Below are 19,727 nucleotides of genomic sequence, written 5' to 3' on the forward strand. Positions count from 1 at the left end.
TATAAGTTTCACTTTTTGAATTGAATTACTGAAATAAATAAACTTTTTGATGATATTCATTCAAATTTTTTGAGATGCACCTGAATATTAGTGGTTTGAAAGATGCATGTATTAGATTATTTTTGAGGAATATATAAGTGAATGGTATTCAGCATTAATATCGCTGACAATAATAACATGACAACAGTGTCATTTATCGTAATTTCCTTGTTATTTTCCCTCTTCGCTCACCAACGTCACCAGAGATCACTGGCCTGTGTCTGCAGACTTTCTTTTACATAAACACCATTGTGCTGGTGGGTAATTAATCCTCCGGAGACTTTTACGCAGTGTCAGATGTTTACCCAGATTGGTGACTTCCCAGCAATAGAATCAAATCTGGCAGAGGCTACAAGCACTTCTATTCTTGGAGATCTTGGCTTCTGTTAGTGAGACACGTGTTGCAGAATCTGGGCGGGGTCAGGCGATTGCCTCGGTAAATGCAAATATGTTAGAGGAATCCTGTCCATAGAGACTTATGTACGCTGTCAAATGTAGGCGAGTAAGGACTTCTGACTCTTTCTCTGAGTTTACTAAGCTGCAAACTTGTTCCTTGCCACTGGCTAAAGTCACAGCATTTAACATGCCAGCCAGGCAACTAGTATTTTAAAAAGGACAGCTTAGCAATGGCATTTCCCAAATTTCACTCATGGGAGAAACGCTTGTTCTGAATATTCCAATTTCTTGGATGGCATGGTGATCCAGTGTCTTCATTACTATTTCTAAGCACATGTGATGCTTGGAAAGTCTTTCTTAACTGTTTTTCTCCAGAGGAGCCCTTAAAACCATTTTTAAAATCTCGGGGAAGCCCTGCTAAAACCAATTCATTGGTGGTCAGTGGAAAGAATGCCCTTTACATTGGTGGTCAGTGGGAAGAATATTAATTTCATTGGTGGTTAGTGGAAAGAATATTCCTTAAATTGGTGGTCAGTGGAAAGAAAGTCCCTTACATTGTTGGACAGTGGGATGAATGCTCCTCCCATGTGTGGTCAGTGGAAAGAAAGTTCCTTTACATTTGTGGTCAGTGAGAAAAATGCTCCATACATTCGTGGTCAGTGGAAATAAAGTCCCTTACATTGGTGGTCAGTGGGAAGAATAATCATTATATTGGTGGTTAGTGGAAAGAAAGTTACTTACATTGGTAATAAGTGTGAAAAATGCCCTTTACATTGGTGGCCAATGGGAATAATGCTCCTTACATTGGTAGTCAGTGGGAAGAAAGCCCCTTACGTTGGTAGTTAGTGGAAAGAATGGCCCCCTTACATTGGTGGTCAGTGTGAAGAATGCCCTTTACATTGGTGGTCAGTGCTAAGAATATGCCTTGCATTGAAGGTCAGTGGACAGAAAGTCCCTTACATTGATGGTCAGTGGGAAGAATGCTCCTTACATTGGTAGTGAGTGAGAATAGTGGCCCCCTTACATTGGTGATCAGTGGGAAGAATGCTCCTTACATTGGTGGTCATTGGGAAGAATGCTCCTTACATTGGTAGTGAGTGAGAAGAGTGGCCCCCTTACATTGGTGATCAGTGTGAAGAAGGCTCCTTACATTGGTGGTCAGTGGGAAGAGTGGACCCCTTACAGTGGTTGTAAGAATGCTGCCCTTAAAGTGGTTCTAAAGCCTCAAGGTTTTTTACCTTTACCTAAAAAACCTTCTGTGTTACAGACTCCCCCCCCCCCTCACCCCCACGATCCAGCGCTGTGCATGAGAGCTGTGGCTCCCCTGTTTTTGTCCCTCCTCCCTGGGCAGATGGATTGCGGCGGGAGCCATTGGCTCCTGTCAATCAACTCCAGTGACGAGGGACAATGTGTCAATGGACGCAGCAGTGCGTCTCAGAATCGAGCCCCGCTTCCTATTGGGGGTACCAGCAAAACAGGAGAAGCCAGGAGCGCCTGCGGGGGACAAGAGATGAAGAGGTTTGGGGCTGCTCTGTGCAATTCTATTGCACGCAGCAGGTAAGTATAATATGTTTGTTATTTTTTTTTTTTTTTTTTTTTTTATTGTTTTCCTTTACAACCACTTAAAGGATAGTTAAAAAAGATTATTGATGTCTTTCTATTGGCTCTGCCAAGTGGGGTTGGACCTAGAACTATGCAGACACTGCCAGATGGGAAGTCAATTAGCCACAGCTCAAGGAATCTCTAGCAACCACTGGAAACATGCTATGTTCTCTTGGTGTGCTAGAAAACTGGAAATTCATCTAATCTAAATCACTGTTCCTTCAGCCCAGGCGGGTCAAATCTATCCCAATGTGTGTGCATCACTAAGTTTAGTCTTAGCAAAGGCTATTTGCTTGCTGATGTCAAAGTGATGTCATCACTGACAGTGGAATTAGGTAGGCAGTTCTATAGGTGTGCTCCTAAGGTTACTTTAATGAGAGACAATTATGATAGGGCTTATGTAAGAGTCTGAATATACAGCCTTGAATTATTAAAACAGTGCAGGCTTATCTATAAAAGATTTATACCTATTCCTTTATTTAGCTGCTTATGTGCTTATTTTATCTAATCCCAAGGTTTTAGGATGGGGTCAGAGGTTACCTGAATTCTAATGGCTGATGCACTGCTTCACACAGTTATAATCTAGTTGATTGCTCTATACATTGAATAAATCACTTTTTCATTATTTCTGCACTGCTTTAGTGATTATATCTGATTTCCTGAGTTGGAATGCACAAAATGTTAGGTGATACCCCCTATAACACCTCCAGTCTACTGTCTTTCCACAGTTATAGAAATTGATCCTTATTGTTTCATGTTTTATTTCATCGCTATCAGGGCTTTTTTTCTCAGAGAATAAGTGCAGGCACTCCCTCTTTCCACGTCAACCCTTGTCTCTACCCCCTACCCACCTCCAAGCACTATCCCATGGTTCCACAGCCCCATACCACTTCTTTTAGAGAATACAGAACCAAGTATCATTTTGTGATGCTAAGCAATTTGTATGGAATGTGTTAATGATAACAAGAAAAGCATTAAAATACTGTAGATCCCCTGCAACCAGCCACAAATGATCACCCCAGCAACAATAGTTCTACTCCAGCAACAATAGACTCCCACCAGCAACAACAGATCTCCCAGAAACCAGCATCAGTAGAGCCCTCCCTCAACAGTAGATCCCTCCCAGAAGAAATCGACCCCAAGCAACAATAGATCAATCCCCCCCCCCCCCAGTGAAATAGATCCACAGCAGCCAGCATCAAAAGACCCTCCAGCACACCCCATCACCCTTTGCCATTACATACATTTAGTGCTGGAAGTGGCGGAAAAAAAATCTCTGATCGCTATAATATCACTACATTATCACAAGTTGGGGACTCTATTGTTGAGATCTCTGCTCTGAGTTCCTGGGTCTACACACCTGCTGAGTTTATAGGGTTATGGGGGGGTGTTCACTCTTCCTACTCGATTTTTACTAATCTAATATAATGAAGAAAATCATGGGCGGAGCTGGAACACATGAAATGGGCAGAAACACCTAGATTCCAAGTGGACATGGATAGGCTCAGGAATTATGGCTGGGAGATCCCATTGTTGGAGTATTCAAGACATAAAAGAAGCCAGGGACTGACTTCTAAAGTCTGATCACCAGGATTTACAATTTAGTTTCTGAAGAAGGTGTGTTGCGATGACCACTTTGTCGCTCTGTAGAGAGCATTTAAAGAGGATACACTGGGTCATTATTTCTCTCCTATAGGCCACTTTCACACGGGGCAATTCAGTGCAGATTTTGTTCCAATCATCAATGGATACATTCACAGATCTTCTGCTGATTGGATCAGAGACACATCTGGACATGGACAGAGCCCACTCTGCTCTATGGGCAGTCGGAGAATGCACTCCAATGTCCATGTACACCGGACTACCCTTCGATCCGATCCACCTAAATGGAAGAAAACGGATTCACTTCCTTTTTTTTTTTTTTTTTTAGTGGACTGGATAGGACCGAGAGGTAGGCGGGTATAAAAGGACACAAGTTCATAGGGACAATCTGATTAAGTCCACCTGAAAAATTGGCCTTAAAGCGGAGTTCCACCCTAAAGTGGAACTTCCGCTCATCGGACTCCCCCCCCCCTCCAGTGCCACAATTGGCACCTTTCAGGGGGGAGGGGGGTGCAGATACCTGTCTAATACAGGTATCTGCAGCCACTTCCGGGCTTAGACAGCCGCAGAATATCCGCAGATGCCCGCCCCCCCCCCCCCGTTGTGTTCTGGGAAACACACAGTTCCCAGCACACAACGGGGACCAGTGCAGAGGCGCAGCGCGACTCGTGCATGCGCAGTAGGGAACTGGGCAGTGAAGCCGCAGCGCTTCACTTCCCGATTCCCTGACCGAGGATGGCGGCGGGGGCAGCCGAGGGCCGAGCGATTGATCGGCTTCGGCTACCGACATCGCTGGACCCTGGGACAGGTAAGTGTCCATTTATTAAAAGTCAGCAGCTGCAGTATTTGTAGCTGCTGGCTTTTAATATTGTTTTTAAGGTGCAGCTCCTCTTTAAAGATTTTAACTGGTCCTGTAGGTAGGGATAAGGCCAGAGCTCTGCCATGTGAACACCAATAAAATTAGTTAATATACTTATCCCCTCCCTTCTGCTCATGACACCTAAGCGCGGGTAATGTCACCATTCTTCTGGTGAGATCCCAGGAAATGCTGAGCACCCCAAATCTCATGGGAAGATGCAGCTGCACTGTACTGTATTGTAATCTCATAAGATGTAGGGTACTCAGCATTCCCTGGGCTCTCATTGCAATGTTGGAGATGTCACCCTCTGCAGTACAGAAGCCAGAAGAGGGGAAAGTTAATTCCCCCCTCTATGTTTTTTGATGCAGTGGATTAAGATGGGGGGGGGGGCCCTAATAAATAAGCGGACTCCGCTGTCTTTTCCTGTTCCTTATATAATTCTATAATGCTATTGCTCATTATCAGGTAATTTATACTTTATATTGTTTAAATAATTGTCCCAAATGAGACATTACCAAATGCAGTTTGAATCATGAGTGTTCTCTTACTCATCAAAGCCTCTACATGACCACGTGCTGTCTTGTCTGTAATTATTAAAGATATATGTGCTGACAGCAGTGGATTCTGCCGGGGTACTAGAGTGACACAATTATGTCATTCTCGTACAACCAATCTGAGTATTATTACATGAGACAAGGAAGTCACTGCGCTGTTTTCTGTTAGTTCTAAATGAAGGCTGTGCAGCTTGGGATTACATGGCACAGCTAAGTCTAGAATGATTTTAAATTGTTAAAAGGTCATTTGGAACAAAACATTTTACGTTTTAGTTTTGCATAGAGTGGGTAAGAATTAGAACCCTGGTTAGATTTTATCGCTGTTCAAGACCTCCCGGAAGGGATTTCCTATCACTTACTGTCCCAGACAGGATGTAAGGTCAAATACCCATCCGGGAAACAGCAATAAAAAAGATGATGAGGGTTTTAGTGTGACCTTAAAGTGGTTATAAAAGTTCACATTTTTTAAAATAAAAATAACAAACATGTTATACTTGCCTGCTCTGTGCAAGGGTTTTGCACAGAGTGGCCCAATCCTCCTCTTCTGGGGTGCCCCGTTGGAGCTTCTGGCTCCTTCTCTTCATCAGGTGCCCCCATGGAGAGCCGCTTTCCATGGGGGGCACCCATGCGGGCACGCTCCCAAGTTCCACTGTTGTGTCCATTGACACAGACAGCAGGACTCAGCCCCGCCCCCCACTCCCGTGTCACTGGACTTGATTGACAGCAGCGGGAGCCAATGGCTCCTGCTGCTATCAATCTATCCAATGAGGACAGAGACAGTGACTGGAGCCGCTGGGCTCGTGCACGTCGCTGGAACGGGATGGATTCAGGTAAAAAAAAAGGGGTGTGCTGGGGGCAGCTGTAGCAAAGAAGGTTTTTCACCTTAATGCATTAAATGCATTAGGGGAAAAAACATGAGACTTTACAAATCCTTTAAGCTGGCCATACACCAGTAGAGATTTTTTTGAAATCTTGAAAAAGACATAAACATAAATTTAAATTCCTTTTCAGAAAAAATGAAACTGAACTAACACCATAGACCTTCCCCATCACTGAGTCCCTGCTGTACTTACCTCTGTGGGTGATGAGCTGTCAGTGCTACACAGAGAAGAGGGTGAGGGGCAGATATAAATTCCTGGATCACTACATGGGTTGCGTGGGCACTGAGATTTCAGCACCCAGGGAGGTAAGTACAGCGGATACCAAGGTGAGGTGGAGGGGAGGGTGTATGTTGTTAGTAACCTATTCATTTTTTCTAACCCTTTAACTGTGAATGTGGTTTTTGTTCAGGAAAAATCATACTTATTGTAATGCAAATGTGCATCCCGAAATCAAGTGTAGAATTTAAACAAATCTAACTACATTTTCAGGCTTTCATAGGAAATGGTAATATTGAATGCTGATGACCAATTTTTCTGAGTTTCCATACAAATGTTCGTACAAAATTCTACTGGTGTACGGTCAGCTTGTGAGTGTTTTAGCACTCCCTAAAAAAATATTTTTGTTGCTGGGTGTGTTTCTATTTGAGATTTTCATTCACACCCTAAATGTTAACTTTGAGACAGAAAGTGAAGATCAATCTTTCCAACAGGGCCAGAGATTAACAGTATAACATTTAATAGGGTCTAACCCTTCTTCACTGTGCCTCTGGCATTGGAAACTCATATTTGTACAGCTGTTTCAGGTCCGAGACTCGGTAGTGGGATCACCAATCTGCATAAGGGTAGCTAGCATTCACAGTAGATGAAGACCACAATGGCGTCCCTTAGATTTCTCTGATCGTTTCCTTTAGGAATCACTAGCCGAACCACTATCTGACAAAACAGCTCCTGTATATTGTAGCAGTAGGCACACCCATTTGTGGTAGGATGAGAGGAGGTCAAAGACCCATCAGTGAATGGAATGGCAGAGGTGTCTGGTGTGGCACGGACACACTTGGGTGGAAGAGTAAACTGAGAAATGTCAAACATTTTGTGTAACACTGTTAACCGAGAAAGTGGCAAATCTTAACAACGACACGTGACATTTTGTGAAATAAAGCTATTTGATGTTCGTCAAACTTGATGACTTCAACCCATCCTTAGACACGCCACACTGGGCACTTCTGCCATTTGGTGCAACCGACCAGTTTTTGACGTCCTCTCATCCTACGAGTACAATACCCACCTGAGAACCCATATAAGAATATAGGATTGGGACCTCCATGGCATAGAAAGCAACTGATCTCACCCTGCATGGAGATGGGGCTTTTTCTCCACCAGTATTTACTGAAGGTTGCGTGCTTCTACCCACCTGGGTAGCCGCAAACTCACTAGTTGTAAGTCATTTTTAATTTTTCTCTAGTCTCTAATCATAAAAAATATTTGAGGTAATAACTTTGCTTTAGATCCCTACTACACTATAAGGAATATCTGCCTATCCCTCTTTTTTCTGGTGGATATCTTGGGCCTCTTTATGGGTCTCCAATCTGCTTTTTTAGCCTGACCCCCTCGGACCTTTGAGGACCACCACCACCTGACACCCAGATGTTGGTTTGCAGTGAGGTAGAATAAGCATCCAAATGATTTGAAACGCGTTAGCAGTCTACCACCCTGTACGTCTCTGCAATTGACTGTATTGTTGGATTTTATTGAAATAAAGATGTCCTTATCCCAGAGTGCGGCTATCCAGGATTTCTTTCTACCTCACTGCAAACCAGCAAAGCCAGCACCTGGAACCAGTTCTTACTAGGGCGGTGTCATTCCAGAGCAAGAGTGTTTGTGAGCTGCATTTCCTTTTTACCCAGATGTTGGTCTTGGACATGGCAGGGTACCCAGCCTCCTTGTACATCATGTAAGAGGCTGGACTGCTGTTGGGTAGGGGGGACAGTGACCAGCTTGACTTTAGAACAACTGTTTTCCCTTCCTTAGGTTATAATGATTGGATTATGGCAAATACTTTTTGTATAACTACATATAGAAATATATACATTCTTGTTTTGCAGGCCCCTGTTTATCTGTATGTTGATTGTGTTCTCAGTGCTGTGCCTTTGTGGGATCTGCAATAATGTTTGCCGCTTCCGATCTCGATCTGAACCATCCTTGTCACCAAGGGAGACTCCTCTTATAGACATGGGTGCACCACCACCATACAGTGAGGTAAGTTGAAGAGGTGGAAATCCACTTAGTTGGGCAGACAAGGAAATGCGGTATACTCCTACGGTATAATCCTACTGTATAATAGCCATTGAACATTCCTTTTCAGTGGTTTGCTGTCTGTAACTTAGATGTTATAGGTTGCTATGCTGGTGAAAGGGTTGGATGGCAAGAATGATCAGATCATATCACAATGGTCTGAGCTTTTGGCTCAGCTGGAAATCTAAACAGTAACATAACTCACAGAACAGGTTTGTGCTGAAAAGTGTATCATCTCTGAAAGTTGAGACAAGTTGAGACATGTGTATATGAAATTACAGTGCATCTGGAAAGTATTCACAGCGCTTCACTTTTTCTACATTTTATGTTACAGACTTATTCCAAAATGGATTCAATTAATTATTTTCTTCAAAATTCTACAAACAATACCCCATAATAACAATGTGAAAAAAGTTTGTTTGAAATCTTTGCAAATTTAAAAATTAAAAAAAAAAAAGGAAAAAATCCTATGTACATAAGTATTCACATCCTTTGCCATGACACTCAAAATTGAGCTCCGGTGCATCCTGTTTCCACTGATCATCCTTGAGATGTTTCTACAACTTGATTGGAGTCCACCTGTGGTAAATTCATTTGATTGGACATGATTTGGAAAGGCACACGCCTGTCTATATAAGGTCCCACAGTTAACCGTGCATGTCAGAGCACAAACCAAGCCATGAAGTCCAAGGAATTGTCTGTACACCTCCGAGATAGGATTGTATCGAGCCACAGATCTGGGGAAGGGTACAGAAAAACATTTGCAGGTCCCAATAAGCACAGTGGCTTCCATCATCTGTAAATGGAAGAAGTTTGGAACCACCAGGGCTCTTCCTAGAGCGGGCCGCCGAGCCACACTGAGCGATCGGGGGAGAAGGGCCTTAGTCAGGGAGGTGACCAAGAACCCAATGGTCACTCTGACAGAGCTTCATTGTTTCTCTGTAGAGAGAGAAGAACCTTCCAGAAGAACAACCATATCTGCAGCAATCAGGCCTGTATAGTAGAGTGGCCAGACGAAAGCCACTCCTCAGTAAAAGGCACATGACAGTCCGTCTGGAGTTTGTCAAAAGCCACCTGAGGGACTCTCAGACCATGAGAAACAAAATTCTCTGGTCTGATGAAACAAAGATCGAACCCTTTGGTCCAAATAGCAAGCATCATGTCTGGAGGAAGTACCGCTCATCACCTGGTCAATACAATCCCTACAGTGAAGCATGGTGGTGGCAGCATCATGCTGTGGGGATGTTTTTCAGCGTCAGGAACTGAGAGACTAGTCAGGATCGAAGGAAAGATGATTGCAGCAATGTACAGAGACATTTTTGATGAAAACCTGCTCCAGAGCGCTGTGGACCTCAGACTGGGGCAAAGGTTCATCTTCTAACAGGACAATGACTCTAAGCACATAGCCAAGATAACAAATGAGTGGCTTCAACTCTGTGAATGTCCTTGAGTGGCCCAGCCAGAGCCCAGACTTGAATCCGATTTGAACATCTCTGGTTAGATCTGAAAATGGCTGTACAATGACGCTCCCGATCCAACCTGATGGAGCTTGAGAGGTCCTGCAAAGAAGACTGGGACAAACTGCCCAAAAATAGGTGTGCCAAGCTTGTAGCATCATACTCAAAAAGACTTGAGGCTGCAATTGGTGCCAAAGGTGTGTCAACAAAGTATTGAACAAATGCTGTGAATACTTATGTACAGTACATGGGATTTTTGTCTTTTTTGTTTTTAATAAATTTTCAAAGATTTTAAACCAACTTCTTTCACGTTGTCATTATGGGGTATTGTTTGTAGAATTTTGAGGAAAATAATGAATTTAATCAATTTTGGAATAAGGCCGTAACATAACAAAATATGGAAAAAGTGAAGTGCTGTGAACACTTTCTGGATGCACTGTATATGCTGCAATACCTGCTTTCACCTGTAGCAGTACTGTCAGTTAACCAAGAGAGAGCAGAGCCCAATCCTGGAAAACTCATAAGTGTAGGAGAGCTGTAGACCCCTTTGGCTTGCTACATTTTGTTTTCTCCAGAGATATTTAGAAACAGTGATCAAACATGTAGAAGACACTGAGAAACTTGTATAACTATATTCCACATTTTTCCATCCTACAGGTGACTGCCAAGCCTTACCTGTACCCTCCCAGTATGGTCAGCCCGCCCTCATACAGCAGTGTGGTTGAGAGTAACCCTTCACCCCCTACCTGGGAACATCAAAGCTGAAACAGAAGGCACATGGCGGACATTTATGTGTATTCACAGATGAGTTGGAGGACTGCGTGGAGAGGCTATAGGATTTAATACAAGAAGCTATAGACGTGTGATATGAAGTATTGGGAGGAGATCTAGGGTTGTTATTTGAAGAAATGAGAAAAGCTGTGGAGAAATGCTATGACATAGACTGCATACAATTATCATCAGACCTGGAGACATACAACAGCATCAAGAGACTTGAAGCATATTTTAGAGCACTGAATGGAAGCAACATACTAGGAGACCACTGAGAGCTATGACTGGATAGGAAGAGGATATATAGGTAGGATGTAGTGGGAGGAGTTATAGGAAGTGGTTATATGAAGTAATTAAAGAAGTTAGTGGAAGGGAATGCAGTGGTAATGGCAGGGTTTTTCTGTAGAAGGCATAGAAGTCCAAGGAGCATCAAGAATACGGAGACTGGGAATTCCTTCAAGAAGCAGAAGATGCCATGTGGAATAATAAGAAGTGAAAAAAGTATAAAGTATAAATCCACCAAGAACTTTGGATGGACGCAGGAATCGTAAATAATCTGCAGGCCTTTTCTAATATTCAGGGATCCTGAAATATCTTCCTCTGGAATTCTGCTCCCCACCCTATCTTAATCCATACAGAACTGAGTTAGGATAAAGGATGTGTTTTTGTGTAAATTGGAATGTTCAGCTTCGCGGTTGATGGACCAAATAAAATCTCAGCTTGACATATTTATATGGAATTGTTGTAGTATTTAAAAGAGAAGTATGGGTTTTTTTGGGGTTTTTTTTATTCATACTTACCTAGGTGGATGCAGCATTGGTCCGATGCTGCATCTGTCTCCCGGTGCCTCTAACACTCAGAACTTAGTGATCGAACACCGCCGATCACTCGGTTCTTACAGCTCCATGAGCAGAGAGCTACTGACTGTCAATCAGCAGCTCTCTGCTCTGCCCTCTCCTCACTCACTGGAGCGCTGGGCTGTGGAGTGGGCGGGAGGGGCTGAGTCGGGTGCTGGTCCAGGCATGTGGGTGGATCCAGACTCTATGGTTGTGATGAAGCCTGAGCCTAGACTGACTCTGTGACATCAGCAGACAGCGGACTTCAGCCTGCTCTCTGCTGAAACCAGGTCACAGGAGTGCAAAACGAACTGCACTCCTGTGATCCACAGGAGAAGTACAGCCAGACGAGCTTTGTGAGTGTGAAAGCAGCATTTCTGAAATAAAACTATATTGATTAGGGACTGATGGTGTGGCAGAACATAGCCTCTTTACTGGCCATATTTATGTGTAGCGCACAGTCCGAAGTAGTCTCAGGTTCCATTGCCTGATAGGCACACGGAGACCAGGCACACAACTGTAGCAAAGTCTCTGGCTTCCTTCACTCTAATGAGAACCTCCAGGGCCAGAGATAGCTGACATCCTTCAGTATATGTTGGGTTGTGAGGCATAGTGGGTGCAAGGTGGATAAAGTTATTGGGCGCCAGACACTTCTTGAATGCAAAAGAGATGTTTATTTCTATTACAAACTTTTGTTGGGTAAAGAGGGTTAAGGCCAGGACACCCTTAGGTAGTTGCAATTGGCAGACTCCAAGACTTCAATAGGAGGACAGCATGCAGGAATGCTGTCTCCTATGGCAACAGTCTTTAACAGTTCCTAACACAAAGCGTAACAGTTCCTTCACCTTCACTACAACTTCTCCTTGTAGTTCTTCAGTACACTGAGCTCCCGGTCTCTCACTAGACCCTCTGATTCACTGATACCGAATCCCTTGAGCTCCTCCAATCTTCATGATGGTATCTTCCTCAAGCGTCACCCCCGCCCCTCTCTGCTGGGTCCCTAGCTTGGCACTCACAGATACTTCTCAAGCTTCACCCCACTGGCCTTCTCGGTCCCTGGCTTGGCACACAAGGCTGCTCTGCAATCGTCACCTCCGCTGGCTGGGTCACCGCCTGAAGTTTCCCAATTCTCCACCGTGCCCGCTTGTCCAGAATACTTCTCCGGTACTTGCTTCAGTTACTCACTTATGTCCCTGGTAATAAGGTGGATGATCCCTTAGTGGCGACAGCTTTCCCTCTACCTCCGACCACTGACAGGTTCTCCGGCCGGCAGAACGGTCACTTCTGGTTGGACTGCAAGCCGCAATCCCAACCCTGCACTGCTCTCTTGCTTCTGTATAGGCCCTCAAACAGCCTAGCAGCCAGATCCCCCTGGGATAGGCCCAATCTCTGGCCTAGCAGTCCGGGGCAACAGAACACACGTCCACCCAGAAAGCTGTCCAGGTGGCACAGAACACAGATCACCTGACTCCACCCACATATATCGGCGCTCCCAGCAGGCTATGGAATTCAAAGAAACCCTTGCCCATTGGCTGAGATACTCACCTACCCATAAGTTAACCTTGCAGTGTACTTCTCATATCTAGCACCACCAAGTACCAGGCCACCTAGTGGTAGTAGAGACCAGTGCAAACAGGTCAAACTTAGGGAGGAATCAATCAATCTCTAATAATCAACCAGGGTAACTACCCCTGGCAAGTAAATTTGTGAGGAACATACCTGCCTAAACTCCAGGGTGCTACACAACATTTCCCAATCACTTGAATCACAGAACAGGCTGTACATGTGTTTTTGTGTTGTTATTTTTTTTCAGTAGAACTTGGATAGGGTGAGGTTAGCCTAGGAATACTCAAGTAACTATGAACTTGACAATTAGTTCTGCACCCAGACTTCAGGGTGAAAGCACCCCCTTTAAAGTGTAAAGATTAGCAGTAACAAACAGGAATCCCTCAACAGGAATAAAGTCCTGAATGTGGAAAGTAGTAGTTAGTGACCTCCAAGGATGGCTAAGGAAAGTCTTGAAATCCAGAAGGCTAGTACTCACTGTCTCCTGATCTCTAGGCAGCCATGTGCAGTGTCAGCTAACTTCAGTACACCAGCAGCCTGTGTCCTGGATCTAGTGGCAGCCCGTCCCCCCAAAGCTAGTCACAAAAAAAAGGTCCACAAGTGCACTGTGTTCTGGGCACAGTGCACTATGGGAAGAGTGACGTCAATGCAATCACATGACTGCAGGCGAGACACTTCATTTGCAGGGTTTTTTGCTGCATTGTAGCGCAATGCAATGCGCCGCAACACTCCTTCATTCTTGTTGATGTGTTTTTTTGAATGGCACCTCCGTAAGACAAGGGCAGTGCTTTCCCTCGGAGGCGCGACGTCACATCCGGTTTCACGATTGCTTCAGAGGGATGGAACGCAAGGCCTGAGCAGGCCAAGAGGAGTCGCTGGCCGGCCGGTGAGCATCCACGTCTGTCGGCCAGGGCATATATGCTGCTCCTGGACAAGGTGTCAGTGGGCTATTGCTGATGCACTGCATCAATGGGGAGTAAGGACAGTTATAATGGGCACAGCAGGTGTACATACCTGGCCGGAAACGCAGCATAGGGATGATGGTGGGAAGTGAACCACTCATAATGGATACAGTGAGGCTGCATTTGATGGCACAGTGGCTGCAATTGATGGGCACAGAGGTTGCATTTGATGGCACAGTGGCTGCATTTGATGGACACAATGGCTGCATTTGATGGGCACAGTGGCTACATTGGATGGGCACAGTGGCTACAATTGATGGCACAGTGGCTGCAATTGATGGCACAGTGGCTGCAATTGATGGGCACAGTGGCTGCAATTGATGGGCACAGTGGCTGCAATTGATGGGCACAGTGGCTGCATTTGATGGGCACAGTGGCTGAAATTGATGGGTACAGTGGCTGCAATTGATGGGCAAAGTGGCTGCACTTGATGGCACAGTGGCTGCAATTGATGGCACATTGGCTGCAATTGATGACACAGTGGCTGCATTTGATGGGCACAGTGGCTGCCTTTGATGGGCACAGTGGCTGCATTTGATGGCACAGTGGCTACAATTGATGGCACAGTGGCTGAATTTCATGGGCACAGTGGCTGCATTTAATGGGCACAGTGGCTGCAATTGATGGGCACAGTGGCTGTAATTGATGGCACAGTGGCTGCATTTGATGGGCACAGTGGCTGCATTTAATGGGGATTTTTTTTTGTATTTTTCAGAATTTTTTAGTTTATTTGTGCCCCCCCAAAAAATTTTGAGCGCCAAGCGCCACTGCCTGGATCTTTGGGAGACTTTCCGAGAATGCTCCAGGAGGATAGAACAGAGGTCCCCCAGCCAAACTGTAGCTGTAACTGTAGACCCCACAAAAGTGCTTGCAGTTCTAGGCAAATCTCCTAGCGATGCCACAGCTCTCAGGCTGGGTCTTACTCCCCCCAGGAAAAAGAGAGCTCTTCTCTGGGTTCCAGCTTATTTATATCCCCTCAGCCCCCTGCCGGCCACCTACCATATTGACCAGGGATTGGCTGTGGAGATACAAACATGCAGGCTGGGAGATAGAGGTAAGCAATTTAGCCCATACTTACAGAACCCAAGGCAGACCTAATCAAATAGTGTCCTCCCTGGTTACATGGAGGCCAAAAACTAAATTTAACAAAACAATAGCTCTATAGGGCTCTAAAACTAAATTTAACAAAACAATAGATCTATAGGGCTCTACATATGTACCACCCCCTTGACTACTGGAAGCACATTGTTAACCCCCAGAGCCAGGGTGGGCTGACATTTCACCTCAGGGTGTAGATAAAGGCAATAATTTGATGTGAACAGATGGGTAAAGCAGATCTTCATCCTCTCAATCCCACCCTCCCTTGGCTACACAAATTGGCTTATTTTTTTTTCTTATGTTTGGCAACATTTTCAGCCCGTCCCCCATTTCTGAGATCGCCAAAGCGAATGAGAGTAGTGGCCCTGTTACTCCTGGAATATGTAATTTAATTATCCAAGGAGGCAACAGGAGCACTGCACATCAATCCGTTCAGTATAGTAAGGGGTGGCCTAGCAGCGCATCATCGGAAGGCTGCGCCTAAACCCAGAAGAGTCGGCTGCCTCCTGATGACGTTACAAGTGAAGATGGCGGCATGGGATCCACACAGCGGCAGCTAAGATCTTCTTCTGCTGGGTGGGTGAGTATGTGAATTGAGGACAAACCAGCATCAAGTAAGCAGGTAATTCAGGTGGCAGGTAATTCTTATAAGCCAGTCATGTTATTGAAACAACTACCACATACCACAAGCAAGTCTTGGACCTCACTGCAGACTACACACTATTTAGGCAATACAGCTTGATCCAGGGCCTACCCTGTCCTATGAATAGACAATGAAGGAGCTTTGGTTTACTGATGGAGTCAACACTCATTTTTCTCTTCTGTTAGCATATTAAAATTAATAGACCAAAGCACTGTGCAATTGGCTTATCATGCTGCCCTGTCTTCCAAGTCTTAGACCTGCTGTGCTAGGAATACCAGAAAGAAAGAATAATCTGCATTAATGTTAATATTGAGCAAACAAATCCTGTAAATCATGTTTTCATATTTATCTGGTGTTGAGCTTTAATAGTTTACTAGGTATATAAAAAATACTGCGCCAACTAAGATATGCAAAGCAGCCAACATAACAATCAGACCAATTGTGAACAAATATCTATAACAAGATGTGGCGCTAAAAAATTATGTTCTTTATTGGGCAGGACAAACCAGAATGGTCATCTGAGTGTCAAATATGCACAATAAAGTTTTAATGAAACGTATAAAAGTGGGAAAAAGAACACAATGGAAGTGTATATAAGGACACAGATGTATCTGTGGATCCAAGTAAACCTAGATAGTGCACAAAAGAGCCCCTACAAGTCCAAAGACTGTAAAGGAATATACAAATATTCACAGAAAAAATATGTGCAACGAACATTAATAAGTGCAAGAATTATTAAGTGTAAAGGGAGTTAGGAATATAGCTCCAAAGAAATATATTATGCGTTCAAATAAATAGTGTATACATCAACAGATACACTGCAACCAAAACAAATGTGTATAAAGTTCATAAAATGTTCACAAAACGTGCATCAAAGGTTGTTTAAGAGTTTAGCTTATGGAGCTTTCAGTGGAGTGTACCAACAGGCTTACGGAGCCTTCGTCAGAGTATATCAAACATCCATAGCTAGGACGGACTCTGAAGTGATGTACTACTTAGGTGCCCAAAAGCATGTATAAGCAGATTAAACACCCTTACCAGAGCAGATGGACTCACTAGCCGTACGGCTGAGAGTCTAACAGGCTTGTAGACGGAAGACCAAGATGGTTGTCCAAGGGAGAACAGATCTAATTCCACATCCAGAATTGGTGATAAGATGGCCGCGTCACTCACCAGTCATCTACTCAGGGTCCTGCTGCATTAGGATCTCCACAATCACAGGTTGTGTAATGATGGATAAATCAGATCTCCAAAACGACGTAGAAGGAATGTAGCCCTCAATGAAAAAAATTCCTCCACATAGTGTGAGACTGCTTCAAAAAGTACTTTTATTAAGAAATTCCTTATAAAAGCACTCAGGCTCCTTAGAACAATGAAGGACCAGGTATAAACAAATGTTAAAAAGCGCTTACATGAGTCGTGGCATAACAGGGATATCAAAACCCGACGCGTTTCGTCTGCATAAGACTTCGACTGGGGTATATGCCTGTTTGTCACTGCTATGCCTATATATATGCAAAAATAATAACAAACCTGAAACAGCTGTTTGCGCCATGTGAAGCGCAACTTCCGGGTTCATAAAAGATGGCGTCAATGAATCAAATATCAATGGTGAAATTGAAATCAAGATCACCAGGCCTCGATCTGGCTATCCAATAAGATGCTGCCGTAAAGCTCCGCTTAGGTGCTTGCCATCACTTCCGCTCTACGTGAACGTCAGCGGGCAGGCATACCGCCAATCGGAGCCGGCGTCTAGACAACGTCACAGCACCACGTGTCGGCTATCAAGGCGGGGCTGGACAAATCTAAACTGACGGTCATGATTACCAGCGCGTCGTGCTCTACGTGCGTGACGTCAGCCGGATACCCTCGAAAGGTCACTAACCTAAAAAGGAAGTAAACAAATGAACCGTGGAGCGCAAATGCGGTTCAGGCTCTAAACAGGACTACGGATATTAGAATTATAAGACAAAAACTTAAAACAAATTTAAAAAGTTTAGGAATAACGAGCTATCCACTATAGAGGTGATAGCAATTCGAGGACTTGTTTTTTAAAATGGTTTTCTAAAAATCTTTACAGAACAGTAATCTTCACATGACGTCAACAGTGTAGAGGTACATGGATAGTGCAGTATAACCATACATGTCTAAACAGCCATACATGTTCACTGACCACATATCTGACCTTATAAAAGTTAACGTCCCTAAGTATACCACAAATTAGATGTTTAAGCTACTAAAAATAATGCGGAAAAAAAATTCAATTATCACTTAATTGGAAGAGTAGTGATAAACAGAATCAATGCCCATTCATCGGGGGCTAACAAAAAAAGAGAGAGAAATAAAATGGTCTAAGATTGATTGATAAAGGCGTTTATATCCCAATCAATATTAAGGCCATATGGAAAATAACATTTGAGCTGGTGTATCCAGAAGGTTTCTAATTTAGAAACCCCCCTCTTGAGAGACTCACCCCTCCAGTGTGGAACAAACTTATCTATGACTTGAAACCCAAGTTGTAACGATATCAAGTACAGGACATGACAAGCTGTAGCTAGCTGCCATCTTGTGTGGAAGTAGCCATGACAGTTTGGCTCCTCATGTAACCTCACAGAGAACTCTGAACTCCGTCTTCCCCACCTTAGGAATTCAAAGCTTTTTAAGTTCAACAGAAAAGGTTATCTCAACAGAGAAAACAGAGCCAGGCTAAGTCAGTAGAAAAACATTTGTTGTAAGGGCAGTGTTCAGGCCTGTCGTAAAACTGTCACCCTCCCCACTCAAAGAACAAACAGGCCTCGGTCGTAAAGTCTTCTGAATACACCTCCCTAGAATAAGTATGAAATTTCAGCATGTTTCATAACTTCTGACTTAGTAATAGCACATACATAATCTGGACATATTTAGCTTCCTCAGATAATATGGAACGTTTCAAGTCCAGACACCCCTATGTCAGGTCACCCCTGGGACCACTTATTCCTCCAAAGCAGGCTATACGTTATAGATATGGCATGTTTAGACTTGTTTTGAAGGAAATCTCAAGTTGAATAATAATATGGATATTTGGAGTCTGTCAACACTACAGATGCAGATATATGAGTATGTATTACAAAGTCACCTGGGACGTGGTCATGAGTGTAGACACCTCCCAGCAACCAACCCCTAAAACCAGCTGATCAGATGATTGGTTACTGGTCGCTGTCAACACCCCCTTTGATTTGACAGAAAAGAGGAGATGCCAAGACAATGGGCAGTTCTCCTTTTACCATCCAAGAAGAAACATCTGCCAAGTCGAGAACCAATTACCTAGCTCATCGATCGAACTCTGATCAACCCTTGGACATTAATTGCAAGTATTCTTTCTTCCCAATTCTACCTTATTGCTTTGTGGCTGTATATTGTCTTTATCTTTTGAAACATCTTTTTTCTGTAAATATTTTATTTGCATCAACTTTGACCTTTTCATAATAAACCCTTATGTTGAAAAGTGTTAACCTTGTCTCTAAAGCTCTTAATGCAAGCTATAAATGAACCTGCCTCTTGAAGGGCGCTACTGTTATAGAGTAAGACTCTGAGCAGACCTGTCTGTAGTGGCAGTGTGTGTGGCAGACACTTATTCTCAAATTATAATTGGTATTGCAAAATTACGAGTCTCCCCCGGCTCGGTCTTTTAAACGGGGGTGGTGGCAGTTAAAGGGTTAATTGTGTAATTAGCCCAGTGACAATCACTCTCAGGCTGCTCGCACCTAGATTGTGGTCCTGCAAGCTGGAAAATCTTTGGGCTGGGCGCAGCTGAGAGTGGCATTGTTACATAAGTGACAGCGTGGTGTGAGGTTGGCCGGTCCTTTGTCGCGAGTTAGCGAGGAGGGCAGGGATCTGACACCCGCGTTCGTCACATATTGGCTGGCAGCGTAGCGGGATAGTTTCGCATTAAGAGCATTCAGTGCATTGTTAGGAATTAGCTCTGCACTGAAGGATTGTAACCTTTGTGGAAACAGTCCTTAGAGACAAGCTGGTGCATATTTTTTTTTATTTCTATTTTTTCAAGAGAAACATACAGCAACAGCTCCTTCCTACACCTTCTTCCTATCTCTTCTTTCTGTTCTATCTCTTCTGCTTGCAAAATGTCTGGGTTATCAGCATATAAAAAGATGAGCAAGAATGAACTGACT

At 44.0% G+C, this 19,727-nt stretch overlaps 1 protein-coding gene across 2 annotated transcripts in view; it reads left to right on the forward strand.

Moving 5' to 3' along the window:
• The window catches only part of TMEM92 (transmembrane protein 92), a 39,760-nt gene extending 28,575 nt beyond the window's left edge, over positions 1-11,185 (forward strand). For both annotated transcript variants that reach the window (XM_073607780.1, XM_073607778.1), the window contains exons 4-5: positions 8,036-8,189; positions 10,340-11,185. In XM_073607780.1, coding sequence (XP_073463881.1) covers positions 8,036-8,189; positions 10,340-10,447 — 262 coding nt within the window. In that variant the 3' untranslated portion in view covers positions 10,448-11,185. The remainder of the gene's footprint in view (positions 1-8,035; positions 8,190-10,339) is intronic.
• Positions 11,186-19,727: the final 8,542 nt, after the last annotated feature.

The sequence above is a fragment of the Aquarana catesbeiana genome, linkage group LG12, assembly GCF_042186555.1.
Source record: "Aquarana catesbeiana isolate 2022-GZ linkage group LG12, ASM4218655v1, whole genome shotgun sequence".
In the NCBI taxonomy this organism is placed as follows: Eukaryota; Metazoa; Chordata; class Amphibia; order Anura; family Ranidae; genus Aquarana; species Aquarana catesbeiana.